We start from the raw sequence: 18,133 nt of genomic DNA on the forward strand, positions 1-18,133 counted from the left end.
AGAGGAGTGAAAGAGAAGTAGAAGGTAAGGTCAGCAATGTAAATAGTGTGTTTCTCACCTTGGTACCACATTTCTGAATCATCTGTGGAGAGCGATTCTTTAGAAAGTAGTTGTGATTGGTCCCATCCCATCCAGTTAAGTCAAAATCTCTGGGATATGTCAGGTATTTTGTAGACTGTACTTTTATTAGGATATGTCTCGTGTGCATCTCATGATTAGACTAGAGTTAGTGGTTGGGGAGGAAGACCACAGAGTTAAGAGTGCGTACTATCAAGATGACTTATGATTGGTGTCTAGGAGACTGAACAGATTAATAGCTGGTGCTTAGTATATACTACTTACGTGCTAGGCACTGTTCTGAGCTCTTTATACATATTCAATCATCATAACAATTCTAGAGGTACATTTTATCTTTTTAAAATATCATTTGAGAGAGAGTGCATGTGGGTGAACATGAGCAGGAGGGACAAAAGGAGAGGGAGAGAGAATCTCAAGCCGACTCTGCTCTGAGCACAGAGAGCCCAATGCAAGGCTCAGTCTTACCATCATGACCTGAGCTGAAACCAAGAGTTGGACGCTTAACTGACTGTGCCAATAAAGTGCCCTGAGGTACCTCTTCTTGGTATCTCTGTTTACAGAGGAAGGAAGCTGAGGCATAGGGAGATTACATAACTTGCCCAGGGTCATACAGTTGGAGCGTGGCAGAACTTAGGAGTCTTAACAGCTGATTCTTGGGAGTAAAGGTCCAAGCTTGTCCTTCTCTCTTCTCCCAAGAACCCAGTGCTCACTTTTTCTCTTCCCGGACCTTTTGATCAAAATAGAATAGATTAATGGGCATTTTATACTATTAGAGTATTGTTTCTCAGGGTAAGGTTGCGGATGCAGTAATCTGATTATTCTTAAACCCCTCTTAGAATAAAGGACTATGTGCCCAAAAGCTGTGGTACCAGCTTTTCTGGACTCTAGCCCACAATGTGGAAGTTGTTCTGCCTCTTCATTGGTGTACCCACCTTTTCTCCTCCTTTGCATCTGACCCAAAACTGAGAAGCCAGAGGTGGCTTGGTATTGGTTCTGTGTGTCTTCTGCTTGAACTTACAGTTCAGTCTGAGATGACCAGCTTGGTTTCATGTTCCTGTCCCTGTTGGTTCTACTAGTATCCAGAGCCTTAGTCTAACCTTGTGTGGCAGGAAGGAGCACGGATGCTCACGAACCTCTCAGAGGAAGGAACAGAATACATACAAGGAATAGGTGGAACGAAGCTTCGGTCCTGATACATAGGAGTTGGAATGGGGTGGGAAACATAGAACTCTGGTCCTGGGAGACATAAATCCTTTGTATGTATGTTTTGCTTTTGAGTTGTGTGTGAGAATTTTTTTGTGTGTGTATCACTGTCTTAGGGATTAAGCCAATGTGGCATCAAAGAAAAAATATCAATATTGATGTCCTTTTCAGACATCCTAAACTGACGAATTAAGAAAACAAAAGCCTTCACATATGCTGAAGGCTCACTCCATAATGTAGGCCAGATAACCATATTCTTGTTGAACACTTAATCATATATTAAACTCACTTCTGATGTATTTAGCTAGTTTTTGATCAGGTGGCAGAGTAATCTGCTTTTCACTTGGATAGACTGTTAGAGAAAACACCTATCTTAATGTGTATACTATAGCATATAGGTAAGTTAAAGACTGGTATTTTAAGTTAATCTTATTTATCTGAATGATTTTTGAGCATTTATGGTGAGCTGTGTGATGAATATTGAGAATAAAGAAAAATTTTTGACATCAGGAAACTTACAGTCTAATAGGAAAGATAGTCTTCAGGTGCTGATATGTGTATGAATGTTAGAGGAGAGGTGCAGTAGAGTGCTAAGGGGGCTCAAAGAAAAGAGAAATTAATATGAGTTGAAAACATGGAATCAGGAAAGATTTCTTGGCAGAAATGGTATTCAAGGTGGATAGGACAGATAAGATTTTACTAGGTAAACACAGACTAGACTGTTACGTAGCCCTCCTGTGTTCCTATAGCAGCAGCCTATATACAGTCACTGTAGCAGTAATTACAGTATACTACATCAGTGTTATTTCTTTCCATGTCTCATGTGGGTTATAAACTTTTCTAGGGCTACTACTGTATGTTATTTATCTTTGTGTTCCAAGTACCTAGCATAGTGCCTGTTGAGTAGTAGATGCATATTGGAGTAGTTGGTGAATATATGATGTGAAACATCTCATCTAGTTCTAGGGTGTCAATGAAGAACTGAAAGAAACAATATTGCATAATGATTTAGTGTATCAGTGTTTACATTAGTTTAGCTGCATCTAAAATAAGGAAATTATTCGGAAAAATCCAAAACAATAGCTACTCAAGCAAGATTATTTCTTTCTGTGTAAAAGAAGTCTGGATGTAAGCAGTCTAAGGCTGGTGTGGAGGAACTGTGATGTTATTAGGAATCTAGGCTCTTTCTCCCTCCTCTCTGTCACTCTTAGGTGTAGTCTTTGTCATGGACCAAGTTGACTACTGGAGTTCAGCCAGCGCATCAGAGTTCCAGGATAGCAGGCATTGGAAAGTGAAGAAGGGCACACCCCTCCATCTTAAGGAAATCCTCCAGAAGTTGCACACATTGCTGCTTATGTCTCATTGGCTAGAATTCAGTCCTGTTGGCCTTACCTAGTTGTATGGGAGACCAGGAAATCATCTTTTTTCCCAGGCTACAGTGTGTCCAGCTAAAAGCTGGCATTTGTTACTAAGAAAAAATGGGAGAAGGAATATGAAGAACCAAGCATAATCTTATGTAATTATGAACTTGGCTTGCAATATGAATTTGAGCATTTATTAGCTATATTATGTTGGATAATTCACTCAGCCTCTCTTGAGTCTTGGTTTCCTCATCTGTAGGATGAGCATAATAAAATTGTTTCTCCTTACTGCGTTATAGTGAGGAACAAACAAGATCATACATGTAAAGAGCTTAGCATGGTGCCTCCACGATAATAAGCCCTCAGCAATTGGTGGCACATTCTTATTACCATTAAAAAGCCATCTAAGGTTCTATTCTGAGTTCAATTCCAAACCAGTTAGTCTGGCAGCAGTAGAAGTTCTGGACACCAAGTTTCTTTGGGTGAAAAGTGTTCAGCCCCCTCTCCTTCTGCTCCTTCTGCCTGCTTTATTCTGGTGGGTAGATAGGCTGGTGAAAAACTTGTCTTTGAGAAGAGGCTCCTGTATGTTTCAGTGTCCTGCTGGTGCCTTATGCACTAGCTAACCAAAACACAGCTGGTCCGTCTAATTTTAGGTTCACAAGTCTTGCTGGTTGTCCTCTTTAAATTCTGTTTTACATTCTGAACTGTGGGAAATTTTTATAGAAACAGAGGGGAGGCAGGGGCAATACACTCTTTACTTTCTGGTTAGAAAAGAGCCTCATTTTCTTTCCAGTAGGCAGTCATGAGGAGAGGTATTATAGGCACCCCTCTGGTATCCTCTCTGCCCTTTGGGTCAGTGGGAACCCTGGTGGGATGTAACCTGTGTTGAGTGGTGGACTCTGACTTCACATGCTTGAAGTATGAAAATACTAATCTTCAGCTGAGCTGTTGGAGGTGGCATGTGTTTTAGAGTTAGGTTTAGAAAGACTTGGTAATGAGTTTCTCAGACCCAAAATGATTTTGGATCTGAGCAACTAACTATATAAAAGTAGTTGCCTGACATGAGAGTGGACTTGGAGCTGGAAAATCAACTACTGTTAGTAGAGAATTTTTGTACATGGCATGGTGATAAAAAATTTAGTTTCATTTTCTATTGACAAGGCCTTTGCTTTCTGATTTGGTTCCTTAGAAGGACTTGTTGTATATTCTATCTTTTAGTCCTTTTCCACTGTGTTTCCCAGAAAAACCTTTTGGTAAAAATAACAGAAAGTTGAGTTGAAATTTTTTTTTTTTTAAAGCATGTTACCAATATAAGGCCAATGGGATGGGGGGGAGGGGGGACGGGAAACAACCAAAACAGCCAGCCAGTATTCTTTCTGAACTCAGCATCTTCTGATTTTGTGTAATACAGAATTCAATATTTAGAAGCCAGTTTAGGATGTTTAAGTGATTAACATTTACATTTCTACAAATTACTGTTCTTTTGGTGCCCAGGTGGTTATTGGCATTAGACTAGACTAACTCCCATAAAACTACAGAGATACGGGCAGCCCGCGTGGCTCAGGGGTTTAGCGCCGCCTTCAGCCCAGGGCCTGATCCTGGAGACCTAGGATCGAGTCCCACGTCAGGCTCCCTGCATGGGGCCTGCTTCTCCCTCTGCCTGTGTCTCTGCCTCTCTCTCTCTGTCTGTCTCTCATGAATAAGTAAATAAATAAAATCTTAAAAAAAAAAAAAAACTACAGAGATACTTCTTGTCAGAGATAAGAGTCGAGATACTTCTTATTCTGATGCTGCTTTCACCTACCATATTCCATCTTTGTTTTTGCCCCTCATACATTTTCAAAGGATATTTACATTAAAATGAGCTATATTACTTTTTTGTTTTGAGAGTAAATGGATGGACATGTGTTTAAGAGGTGTTCTTAACCCTTTTGAAGAGAGACAACCCAGCTTTCTGGTGTTCAAATACAAGGACCCTTAGAGGTAGAAAGCCTTCAGAATATGGCTTCCAGTAACATTCCAGAACGTTACTTCGGATGTCTGTAGGGACCAGAAAGGTAATGTAAATGCAGAAAGCAAACCAGGGTAACCATAGGCAAACTGGAGAGAGCCTGCCCTGTGTAAAGTGGAAGCTGCTACTTAGCTTCAGCCAAGTGCTGCTGTGTGGGAATGGGAGCCCAGTATAATCACATCTTTCAGATTTTCAAAAGAAGCTAGAAATCTTTATTGTTTGTGTCTCCTGATTTTTAAATGTTAGTAACTAATTTAAAATTCCCTGTACGCTGTGTGGGATAACACTTCAAAATTCCAAAAAAAAAAAAAAAAAAAAAGTTCTGTAGGCTGCAGCCTACAAATTTGTAGGTTCTGATTTGATCCATTTTCTTCCTTAACAGATTGAGAAATAGAAATCCAAAGATATGAGATGACTTTTCCAGGCTCACATAGTAGTAAGTGGCAGAAGTAGGAATAGAATCTGGTTCTTTTTTCTCTGTATGCAATTATTTTTTACATGGAAAGTTAAACTTTTTTGGTACTTTGAGGAAAGCTAATGTCCCTTTCCCTAGAAAAAAGTGCATGTACCTTCCAAATTTCACATACAGTTTTAGGGGTTTCAAACTCCCTGAAATCTGTACATGAACACCAGGTAAAGAACCCTCTCTTCTACCTGCTGGTTCATATGTTTGCAGTGTAAAGGGAACAGTACTCCAATATTTATTTAAGCAAACTCAACATAGGCGCTGAAGAAGCCATAGGTCTGTCCTCCCTTCCTCACTCCCAACTTTATGTATACTAAATTTTATTAGACTAGGACTATAATTTAGCTAAGTCTGAGAGCCTCCTACTACTGTCTGTAATACCAGTCCCTCCAATCATTTCTTCCGGGTCTTTTATATATATGTGTGTATATATATAAAAGCGTGTGTGTGTGTGTGTGTGTGTGTGTGTGTGTGTGTATCCCATGGAGAGTAATAGTTCTGTTTTTTTTTTTTTAGTTTTCATTTATTTTTTTAGATTTTATTTATTTGACGGAGAGAGGGTACAAGCAAGGGGAATGGGAGCAGGAGAAGCAGGCTCCTGACTGAGCAGGGAGTCCAATGCAGGGCTCAATCCCAGGACCCTGGGTTCATGACCTGAGCTGAAGGCAGATGCTTAATGGACTGAGCTACCTAAACATTCCTAGTTTTGTGGTTTTTTTTTTTTTTAATAAGTAATATTTATAGTATGTGTCCTTTTGCAAGTTAAAAAAATTTCATTAAGTCTTGCCTTTTATCCAGGTACATAACAGATCTACTTCATTCTTTTTTTTTTTCTATATTCCATATTTTGTTGATTCCAGAGCTTATTTAGCCACCCACTGTTGATGGATGTTTAGAATATTTCCAGTTTGTTTAGTACTACAAACAGTGCTACCGTAAATATTTCTGTGCATGCCTTCTTAACACATGTACTAGGGTTTCTTAAGGGGATGAAGAGAGAAATGGACTGGTGAGGCATGTGATTTCAGAGTAGATTCATCATTTTGTATCAGCAACATATGGAAGTCCCTAGTTTCTCCAAAGCCCCTCATCATTTGATATCAATCAGAACACTTTTTTCAATATAATGGATAAGAAATATATTAATTGCTAGTAAATTTGAGCATCTTTTACGTCTTTTCGTATGTTTATTAGCCATTCTACATTTCTGTTATGTTCATATCCTTTGTTTGGATTTCTTTTGGGCTTATTTGACTTTTTCTTATTTAAAAGAATTTTTGTATTCTCTTATGTATTTTTGACACCAGTCTCTTCTGTTGTATATATTATAAATCTTTTTCAAAAAAAAAATCTTTTTCATTTGGATCATTCTAATCCTGGTTTTGCTGCTAGCTTTGTGATTGGGGGGCATCATTTGACTTCCACAGAATCGTTTTTGACCATTGTAAAGTGAGAATACACCACCTCTTAGTTACTGTGCTATTGTGAAATGCCACTGACAGAGTATATGAGCCCTGTGATTTTTAGTTTCCTTGTTTGATTTCCATGAGCCATTTTCTCAGCTGTGAAATGTGAATACACTAGTTTTTAGGTTTATTGTGAGATGCCAATGAAAGAACATATAAAAGTGCTTTGGAGAATAAAGAACAACTTCAGGTGTAAGATATTTTGTCCTTTCTTTGGCTTTGTTATGACTCATCCCTAGGAGTTGGCTTTTGTGAAGCAGGCTACATCTTCACAGATTAGTCAAACTCTGAGAGGTAGGTGTCATAACATACCACTTGTCTCTTTTTATTTTACACTCTTTCAGGGCAAGAAAGAGTTGTGTAAACAAGATCTGTTCCATTGAACTCCTGTGTTCTTGGAAGGTATTGGGTGGGATCAAGATGGAGAAGAGCAATATCAGGAGACTCTCACTTTGCTACTCATAATGCTGGCCACAAGGGCTGACAAAGTAGAATCTGGACATTTATGGAACCAAATGTCTACAAGGTTAGAATTAGCCCGCCCTTTGTTACTATCGTGGTCCACCTCTCAATTAGAACACAGGTTTCAGAGGCAGTTGTTCTGTTCTAACATACTAGGGAAGTGGGAAGGTGTAATTTCCTATCCTGGTTACCTTTTGACTGATGACTGCCCTTTGAAAACAGATAATTAACTAAAACATGATACTACCCTATGCTCTGGGGACACTCAAACTCAGATACCACCTTAGACCTGGATAACCCTGCGCCCCTAACCCTGTATGCTGCATGCTTTAGAGGGCCATGCCCATCCCCTCCTTAACAACTCTCCAAGCACCCAGGATCCAAGAATTACCTGACAGAATGTCTTGAACCTGCTTTTGAGGCCTGCAGAGCCTCTTTCTGAGTCTGTCCTCCCAAAGATGGATCAAGCCATTGGACCCTACCCCTGCTGGTGTACATTACTAGGTCCCAGATGTGGCCAAGGGTGACTGCTTAGTACACCCAGAGCTTGGATGGACTAGCTTGAACATCTGTGTACAAGGCTTCTTGAGGTGCAGGAAGGGATTGGTGTGTGGGGAAAGAAGGGAAGTGAATCTGAGGCCACGGTCTTCCACTTGTACTTTTGCCTCAGCCTGCAGCATGGGAGGGAGGTCTGCCCAGTGAAGCCTCTCCTTTCTGACCATTTGCTTATTTTATGGGTAAAAAAAAGAAGCCATTAGGAAATGTTTTCTTCACTACCTATTTAGAAACCAACTATAGCTGACTCAGTATAGACCCCAGTTAATCTTGGAGAATAATTCTCAGAGGGTATGTGTGTGTGGGGGGGATGGGTGAATTTCCTGGAGGGAGAATATCAGTGCATCTCCCTCTGTCTCTCCCCTGGGTCGGCATTGCTGCTGATGCTTGGTGAAAAGGAGGGAGGATTCTGCTGACACACTGTATTTTTATGAAAAAAAGGCTAAGGGTTCCCTTATCTCTCCACACAAGGCACATCTGCCTGCAAACGTGCTGTCTGCTTCTGAGGGATTCCTTCATTGTTCTATTTCTTTTCCAAATGTTTTAAGGCACAGTTTTGGTGCATTCCTTTCTTTTTTCTAGAGCCAGGGGGGATGTCAAAATCTATCAGGGCTCTTGCTGAAGAGCTTAAAATGGGCGCTGGCAGCTGGGATGTGGGGGAAGAGAGCTTTCCAGGGACAAGTGACCTGCTTGTTCAGCCAATGAGAAGCAGGTTACAGAAATGATATCACCAGACAGGCTTTATTGTCTGATCATCTCATAAAAGCAGGATTGTGTCTGGCAAACTTAACCCTTTTTTAGGTACTTCGGGTCTCACCCACTCTCTGGTATGTGACCTCTGGATTCCTTTTCCCAGCTGTCTGCGGTGAGATCACAGAGATTAAAGATTTAAATTGGTGATGAAATTTGAAGACTTGTAAACCATCATTTTGAAACTACAAATTATTAAGAATATTATTTAGAACCCAACCCCAGCTAGAGTGGGAATGTCAACTACACTGTATATAGAGACACATCTGAAGCAGCTACCAGCCTAGTCATTTTATACCAAGCTTTTACTGAATAGATTTGGGAGAAAAAAGGACTTAGAAAATAAGACTGAGCCTGTGGTCTATTTTAATATACATAAACTGGTCTTAGTAATAATTTCCTGTTTTAGAGGAGTTGAAATTGGTTCTGCAAATTTGGAAAATATTACTGATTTTGAGACCAATTTTGAGTAACATATTTGTGGTGTTTGTTGATATTGTACCTCTTGATTATCCATTCCTCCATAAAATGACAGTCATTTTACTTCCTCATGCTTCCTTTTCATCACTGAGAAGATGTGGGTAGTGAGTCCACACAGGAGTTGAGATAAGAGAATAAACTAATTTATGTGATTTTGGAGTGTGCTACACATGTGTATTGTAATTAGGTCATTCATGTCTTTTTTTTTAAGATTTTATTTTATTTATTCATGAGAGACACAGAGAGAGAGAGGCAGAGACATAGGCAGAGGGAGAATCAGGCTCCCCGCTGGGAGCCCGATGTGAGACTCCATCCCAGGACCCCGGGGTCATGACCTGGGGTGAAGGCAGATGCTCAGTCACTGAGCTACCCAGGGATCCCTAGGTCATTTATGTCTTAAGATTGTATATTTGTTCAACAGACTATTTCAAACCCTTCTTTATGCTGGGCACAAATACAGAGATAGAAGCCATAGTTCTTACCCTTAAGGAGTTTAAAACATCATGAGGCAGATAGACAATAATAAAAATTCTAATGAATCTGTTACATTTACCATGTTCCAGGACCTTTTCTGAGCACCATAATGTATATTGTTAGTTCATTTAATTTTACTATAACCTTATGAAGTAAGTAGTGTTATTAGCTTCATATTACACATAAATAAAAGCATAGAGAGACTAAATGACTTTCCTAAGGTCACACAACTAGTGATAGAGTTGGGACTTGAATCCAGGCTGTGTGGCTCTAGAGTCTATTCTCTAAATCTTTGTTGACGATACAGTAATTACTAGCTCTATATATTTTTGGAGGACTTGAAATGTGATTTAAGTTAAATTGGGCTGTGTATGTGAAATACACACTAGATTTCAAAGACTTAGTATGAAAAAATGTATCAACTATCTCGTTGAAATCACGTTGTAGTGATAATATATTGGATATACTGAGTTAAGTACAATCTATTGGAATTAATTTCACTTTATTTTCATGGCCATTAGAACACTTAAAACTATATACGTGGCTTGCATTTGTGGTTTACATTTTTCTTGGACTGTGCTACTCTAAATTGTTACAGTGCAGTAATAATAATAGGCATTTATTGAGCACTTACAAGGCGCCACATATTGGGCAATGCCTTGACACTGTTCCAGTTAAGCCTCAAAATAACCCTACTTATTATCCACATTTTATAGAAGGGGCATGAGGTTTTGAGAAAGTCAGTAATTTACCCGAGATTCATCAACTAGTTATGGCAGACCCCAAATTTGAAACTTTTTATGTCTGACTCAAAAACCTGTATTCAACCATCCTACTGTAATATCATTTCCAATTAAATCTTGAAGCATTTTCTTTGTTTTAATTTCTGTAAGAATATTTAATACTGCATATTTCTGTATTTGGTATGTAGAAGTTCAAAATAAAAATCACTATGTCATAAAATGGACATCCTAGATCAAAACCTCTTTTTCAGAGCCTCAGCCCTCAGTGAACATTGGCACAGTTGAAGATGAAACAGTGAGTCAGCCTGTACAAATTGCATTTAATTTTCATTCCAATAATTCTCTCAGGTCACTGGGCAATTTATATCCCAACCCTCTTTGTCCAATAGAGAGAGGAAGAGGGGCAATGCAAGCTTTTCTTATTCATCTGGTTTTCTTGGCTAATAAGAAAAAATGGTTTTCCATTTCATTGTCCCATGAAATATACTGTCTGTGTTTGAGAGAGCAACAAAATGCTTTCTAATGACCCCTTACTTTTCTTTCTTTTAGAGCAAAGACTCTGGCGGACTGAAGGCGGCTATGATAGAGTTGGTGGAAAGGTTAAAGTTCAAGAGCTCAGATCCAAAAGTACGTATTGTTTTGGAATTGATTGGGGGTTGGTACTCCAATTACGTCTTTCTCCTTGAGCTAAGTTCTAGGGATGTTAATGATCATCTATCTGAGCATTGCATTGAGATCTAATTAAGCCTGCCTATCAGAAGCAGTGTTCTAATATGCCTAGAGATAAGTCATCTGTTTTTTCCCTTCTCTATTTTATGATTTACAACGTATAACCATTAATTGTTTTCCCTGAATTGCATTTTTAATCTTCCTTTAACGGGCCTTTGAGATAACTGTCCTCTGTGTCCATTAAACCCAGCCAAAGGCATCTAAGGTACTGATCAGCTTAATGCTGGAGACTGGAACAGGCTCCAGACCCATCCAGTTGGTGTTCAGCACTAGTGTCTTGTCTCTCTCTTACTTAGAGGAACCAGCTGCCACTGCAAATGCTTTTATCCTCATGACCTGGAGTCTGGTCTGGGAAATGGTTTCAGCTTCCCAGTTTTCTTTGCAAGATGTTGAGAGCTAGAAGATTGATATTCTGGGAGACTCCATTACCAGGGTGGGGGTGGACTGGGAACTGAACATGCCGGAGGGATTATGACTAACACAGCCTCCCTTCTCCTACCCAGAGACTTACTGTGGCACTACTTGGTATTGGTGCCAACTGGCTCTGCCTGAAAGTCAAAGCCTCTTGAAAATAAATAGGGATAGGAGCACAATTTTGTTTGACTTTTTCTATGCACCCCCCTTCTTATTTTGAAGATTTTTTTTTTTTTTAAGAGTTCTTCATATGGGGAAAAGACTAGCATTTCTTGAGTACCCACTGAGAGAGCCAGGACACTGTGCTAGGAGCCTTATATATCATTTGAACAAAATGTGGTAAAATACACATAATGAAATTTACCACTTCAACTATTTTTCAGTATATAGGTTAGTGGCATTAACTATTCACATTTCTGTCCAACCATTCCCACCACCATTCCATTTCCAGAACTTTAGTCATTCTAAACTGAAACTCTGCCCATTAAACACTAACTTCTTTCTCCCCTTTGCTCTTATGTACTTGTGATTTTTGCAACAACTTGGTAAAGTAGCTTATTCCCATTTTATTGATAAGGACACTGAGGCTTAGAGAGGTAGGGTTATTTGCCCCAAATCTAGTATAATTTAGAGCTGGGATCCAAATTGACTCCATTGCCTGTGCTCTTTCTTTTATGTCATGCTGCAAACCAAGCACTGAGGTTCATCTCCTTTCTACCATCTAATTACCTTGCACCCTGATTTTCTGATCTGAAGCACTATTAGGCAGAGCCACAGATAATAACAGCTTTTCAAAAGGTGGCTACAGTCTCCAATCTACAAAATATCTTTCTCTCCATATAGCTTTGAAAGTATTGGGAGGTTGGTAATATCTCTAGTCTTCTGGTGTATTTAGGGCTGCAGAGACAGAGAATATCTTGATAGAAAAACAATTGTGGTAAACTTTATCAATTTTCTTAGCTCCAAGTAGAAAGCCCCCCCTGGTATAAGTAGTTTTCCTTTAGTGAAGATGAAGTAATTAATAAGGATTACTGAAAGTTTTTTGTTTGTTTTTGTTTTTTTACTGAGTTTTTCTGGTTTCTGGGGCAACAGCTATCCTGAAGGAGACAACTGTATTTTCTGTTTCTGCCACACCCACATGCTTGTAGGCAGTGAAGAGCAAGAGGATGTATACAGATTACACTGAGTGGCTTCTGTGAATGATGATAATACAGGTAAAGTGCTTTGGGGTCCTTTGTGAATGCATGGAGTGCTTCTAATAGGAAACTTGCCAGAGGTGAAATAATTGAATGGTCCCTTGAGAACAACTCATGGAAGCCTCAGGATTTTCCCATGATGCATCATGAGCTAAAGGATGTTTGTTAGGACTAGACTTGATCTCAGATATATACATTCACACTCACCTCTTTTATCTTCTCTTTATTTTGTCCTGGATTATTTCCACCATTCTACTTTATTTTCAGGCCTTTTTCTGGTCTGCCATATGCATATACTGTTTAAACATGGAGCCAGCTTGAAGAAGGACCAATGTAATTGCAGAATGACTGCCAATCACAAACAGGGAGAGAGGGTGGTGGAAAATGGGATACTATATATATATAATTTTTGCAACAAATAAATAGTTGTCTCCCAAGAGAAGTTTTTAGTCTGTTCTGCTTTCCCTTAGAACCCCACCATCCCTTTTTTAAGTTGGCCTATTTAAGAAAGGCAGAATCTTTCAGGCTTTATGACCTGTCGTTTCCTGGCACAGGAGCTTTTCATAGAAGCACTGATTTGAGTCATGGAGCACTGAGCACTATCTCTGCCTCACTTCTTCTAGAATTCCCTAAAGCATCACAAAGCTTCATTAGTCCAGACACTGAAATCTGTTGGGGACTGAGTTAATTTTTACCTCTGAGTTTTGTCAGAGAGGAGTGTGGATCAGATTAACCATTTTTAAAAATTATAAAATAATATATGCTTAAAGATTAAAAAATACAGCTATCCATGAAGGAAAAGTCAAATATATTTTCCCCAAGCTAACCACTATTAAAGTTTGATATTTAACCTTCTAGACATTTTTCCATGTGGAAATATACTTCTAAGAATTTTTACAAGAATTACACTATACCTGTGGTTTTATTACACAGAATATCTTGGACATTCTTCTGTGTCAATAATGTAGACTTAATTCTTCTTAATGAGAAGCCACATTTTGTCCAAAATATTTGTCAGATGCCTTTTTTCTTTCAGACTAGTGGTTCTTAACCTTAATGTTCGTAAAAATCACCTAGAGGACTTATAAACTACAGAGTGCTGGGCACATCCCCACAGTTGCTGATTCAGTGGTTCTGGGGTGACTAGAGGCCATGCTGATCCTGGTGATTTTCCTTCCCTCTTATTTTGATTTTTTTTTTTTCATTCCTTTTAGCAAATGGCCAGAAGAGCCCTTGTAAATAAGTCCAAGTGATTTTAACTTTAAAAAAAAAAAAAAAAGGGCAAGAGATCCATAAAAATCCAGGCTTAGAAAACAAATAAATTTGAGCTGAGGTAGCAAAGGAGTAGGAGAGAAGAAAGGGAGGTAGCCTGAGGCTGTTTGAGAGGGCAGGGTTCCTGTAAAGTGCCATGTCCAGCAGAGAAACAGCGAGGCCTGAAAAAGGGAGAGTTCTGGTTAGGATTTATGAGGACAATCAAGACTCATGCCATGGGACAGGAGTGGGCTGAGTTCTAACACCAGAGGAACAGTAGGAGACACAAAATCTCAGCTACTAAGGGTGAGCCTGAGGACAAGAATCAGAGCCGGTGGTGGTTGGGAAATAAGGCAACCAGATTAAGTTGCCTGCATGCGTGTTGCTATAGTGGGCCCTGGTTTAAAGGATCCATATGTCCAGGGTTCTAGAACTTTGTACATAACGGAGAGAGTATTTTTTAATAACAAACAATTTCCAGTTTAATTGAAAGTCTTTTTTTTTTTAAAGATTTTATTTATTTATTTGACAGAGAGAACACAAGTAGGCAGAGCAGGAGGCAGAGGCAGAGGGAGAAGCAGGCTTCCTGCTGAGCAGAGAGCCTGATGGCGGGGCTCCATCCCAGGAGCCTAGAATCATGACCTGAGCCAAAGGCAGACACTTAACCAACTGAGCCATCCAGGCACCCGAAAGTAGTCTTAAATAATAAGGCATCCCAATATGTTTGATATGATCCAGTTTGCAAACATATTTTTTACAGTCATACTTTTTGGAAACATTTATTGCACAAAGCACAGTTTTTGTCTATACATTTCTTATATTTATGCTAAACTGTAGGGAAATGAAAAGATGTAGAGTTAAACAGGTGTGTGTGTGTGTGTGTGCGCGTGCACGCGCGGGCGCATGTCTATGTCCATACCTGGATTTTTAAGAAATTAAAGGCATTCTGAGTTCTTTACAGCTCTCCTGTGAAGTGACTATGCAGTTATCTTTCATAGAATACCCAGAGGAAACTGAAGCTCAGAAAACACATTGATTTTCTTCCCCCTGCCCAGCCTCTCAGAAAGCATTGAACCAAAAGCACAACATGCTAAACTCAATCCGGCTAACATCTTACTATGTAGTTAATAACAGCCACTCTCTCTATTAGTATTGATTGCTTTTCTTTCCATCTAACATGCACTGTTCCTTGTTTCCTATGGCTGGTGTGCTTGAAACAAACAGTTAAAAACACAGTTGTGGGGATCCCTGGGTGGCTCAGCGGTTTAGTGCCTGCCTTTGGCTCAGGGCGTGATCCTGGAGTCCCGGGATTGAGTTCCATGTCAGGCTCCCTGCATGGAGCCTGCTTCTCCCTCTGCCTGTGTCTCTGCCTCTCTCTCTGTGTCTCTCATGAATAAATAAATAAAATCTTTAAAAGCAAACCACAGTTGTGTATCATGAAATTATACTTATTTTACAAGATGTAATTCTCAAGAAAAGTGCATTAAACTCAAGCCAAATGGCTCCCATTATTCTCTCAGATTAAACATGGGCTCTAACCATACTAACACTGCTTAAAACCTATCAGGTTTTCTGTATTTTTTGCAATCTCTTAACGGTGTTCTTACTAAAGTATAAAACCAAAGAATTGTCTAGCAGCATGAAAGTAAATCTGGGAATTGTCGTCTTATTTTATTTTCATTTAGTATTTATATAGCATTTTATAATTGCAAGAGAACTTTACAGTCCATTTTAGTAGCTAATATCAGTGACATGGAACATAGCCTAGTCCTTCACTGTCCTCTGCTAATCAGACTCTTGTTAAAATGATAGGTTTTGGGGCGCCTGGGTGGCTTAGATAAGTGTCTACCTTCGGTTCAGGTCATGATCCCAAGGTTCTGGGAGTAAGCCCCATGTCTCAGGCTCCCCGCTCAGTGAGTAGTCCGCTTCTCCCTCTGCCCCTCCACCTGCTTGGGCACACATGCGCACGCGCGCGCGCTCTCTCTCATTCTCAAATAAAAGAAAATCTTCAAAAAAATCTTTAAAATAATTTTTTTTTAAAGACTCATTTAGAAAATGATAGGTTTTGCATGTACAAAGAGTAATGCATATAAGCAAAACCTAACTTGAATTCTTGTTGTTAGGTTCTCTTATTCACCAGGGTCAGGTCAGGCCTCATGCTGGTCCTTGCTCTGGCCCAAGACAGAAGCATTCACTTGGGCAGTGTTTATGTAGCCAACTGAAGCAAAGTCTTGAGCTGCCTTACTTATCAAGTTGATTCATTCAAAAGTGTTCCTTGGTTGGAAAGTTATTAGAATTATTGACCTATTTCTACACTTTTCATAAGGAATTTGTAAGTAGTAATCTTAAAGGGCATGCATACTATTTTGTTTTCTTTCTGTACCCTCAAGCCTAGGTATTAGGTGATGTAATAGTAATAGATATGTGTGATCTATTACAATAACCCTATGAAAAGAACTATTATTTGTACTGTTTTATGGAGGAACAATCCAAGACTTAGAGGGATTAAAGAGCTTGCTAGTAAGTGACAGGATTAGGACTTCACATTTGTCATACTCCTTGTTCTTCTCCAATGCACAATTATGGAACCCATAGATGAGTAAATATAGATATGTGTGCTGTCATCCTTAGGAGTATGACTCTTCACTGACTATATCTCCCTCACATTCTTCTACCTGCCTTTACTGGACACTGCGGCCCACACCCCCAGGGTTCAGGACTGGAGGATGGCCTTTTCCAACAGAAAACATGGGGAGATGCCAAAGGAGCTGTGATAGCCCAGAGCATTTAGCACTGGCTAAATGAAGAACTGAGGCTGGTGCTTCAGTAGTTTCCCATTAGTGATGGAGGACACCAAATGGGAAAATACCTGTGCTGTTTCAGGCCTGAGCTAGGCTCTGAGACATGGAATCCACTGGGGAGCAAGTGGGGCCCCTTTTCAACCCTCTGTAGACACTGGGCAGTAGAAAGAGGAGAAACAAGCTCTTTGCTTTCCTTCACCATCCCCCTGCCTTCATCAAAACAAAATGAAACAAATTCCCTTTGTCCCCGTCCCTCCAATTATAAAAGTAATACATGCTATCTGTAGAAAATTGTGGGAAAAACAGACATATATATATATGTCCTTCCTTATGAAAAGTGTAGAAATAGGTCAATAATTCTAGTAACTTTCCAACCAAGGAACACTTATATATATATACATGAAAAAAAAATCTACCTGCAGTTCATAAACTTTGAGTACCTGTTTTCTTTTAATTTAATTTTATTTAAATTCAATTATTAACATATAGTGTATTACTAGTTTCAGAGGTAGAGTTCGGTGATTCATCAATTTTATATAACACCCATTGTTCATTACATCATGTTACCTTCTTTAATGTCCATTACCCAGTTACCCCTTTCCCCCGCCCCCTCCCCTCCAGCAACTCTGTTTCCTGTGATTAAGAGTCTCTTATGGTTTGTCTCCCCCTCTGATTTTATCTTATTTTATTTTTCTCTCTCTTTTCCGCTATGATCCTCTGTTTTGTTTCTTAAATTCTACATATGAGTGAAATCATATAATTGTCTTTCTCTGCCTTATTTCACTTAGCATAATACCTACTAGTTCCGTCCACAGAAATACCTCTATTTTTAAATGCAGATTCTTGAGCCTCACCCAGAACGTCAATTTGGTAGTTCTGAGACTACTTTTTAAATATATAGCCTGGATGATTCTGATGCAAATGGTCAATATATCACACTTTAAGACATACCTATGAGAAAACTGGTTAATATTCTGGTACTTTACTTTTCAGATGGAGAATTCGTATTTTCTCTCTATTATTCTATGTATGTTTAAGTATATTTACAATTAGATAACTGTATGTATTTGCGTGTGTATACACATGCATACGTAGTTTGTATCTTGCTTTTTTCACTGACTCATCCCTTGTAAACACTTTTATCATTTGAATCCACTTCAGTCTTTGAACTGCAACTTGGAAAACTAAAATCCTGAAGGCCAGTCTGCTGTTATTACCAAATGGAAGTTTTACCCAATATGGCATTTCTATTTTCTTCCTAATAGCATAAGCACATCCAATGAAGTTTGTTTGTTTTTGCAAGACATGCCAATCACAGTCTAAGATGATTCAGATACAGTGGAAACTGAATTAATGCAAAGTCAGACACACAATCATGCAGTCAGCCCCAAGCTGTCCGTTTGATGGCACCTTCCCCCGATGCCCCAGTCAGCATCTCACATGATGAGACTAAATGAATATGTGTAGGGCTCAGTGGGAAGTCTGAGGCTGTCTCTGATACCCCGCTTTCCAGTAGAGGAAGCTGAGGTGCCAGAAGTGTAAGCGTTCCTGCTCGAGGTCACCCAAGCAGTAATAGCAGAGTCCAAGCAGATTGATGGTTTTTAGAACTACAGTTCTGCAGTTTTCCCAATAAAGAGAAGTTTTCCATTTGGTGAGGATGTGGAAAAATTGGAAGTGGTATAGTCACTTTGGA

General features: G+C 39.3%; 1 protein-coding gene across 2 annotated transcripts in view; it reads left to right on the forward strand.

Moving 5' to 3' along the window:
* Window positions 1-18,133, forward strand: part of TRIM44 (tripartite motif containing 44) — a 109,018-nt gene that overhangs the window by 10,515 nt on the left and 80,370 nt on the right. For both annotated transcript variants that reach the window (XM_077863612.1, XM_077863611.1), the window contains exon 2: window positions 10,599-10,676. In XM_077863612.1, the coding sequence (XP_077719738.1) occupies window positions 10,599-10,676 (78 nt within the window). The remainder of the gene's footprint in view (window positions 1-10,598; window positions 10,677-18,133) is intronic.

Source organism: Canis aureus, chromosome 21 (assembly GCF_053574225.1).
Source record: "Canis aureus isolate CA01 chromosome 21, VMU_Caureus_v.1.0, whole genome shotgun sequence".
Lineage (NCBI taxonomy): Eukaryota > Metazoa > Chordata > Mammalia > Carnivora > Canidae > Canis > Canis aureus.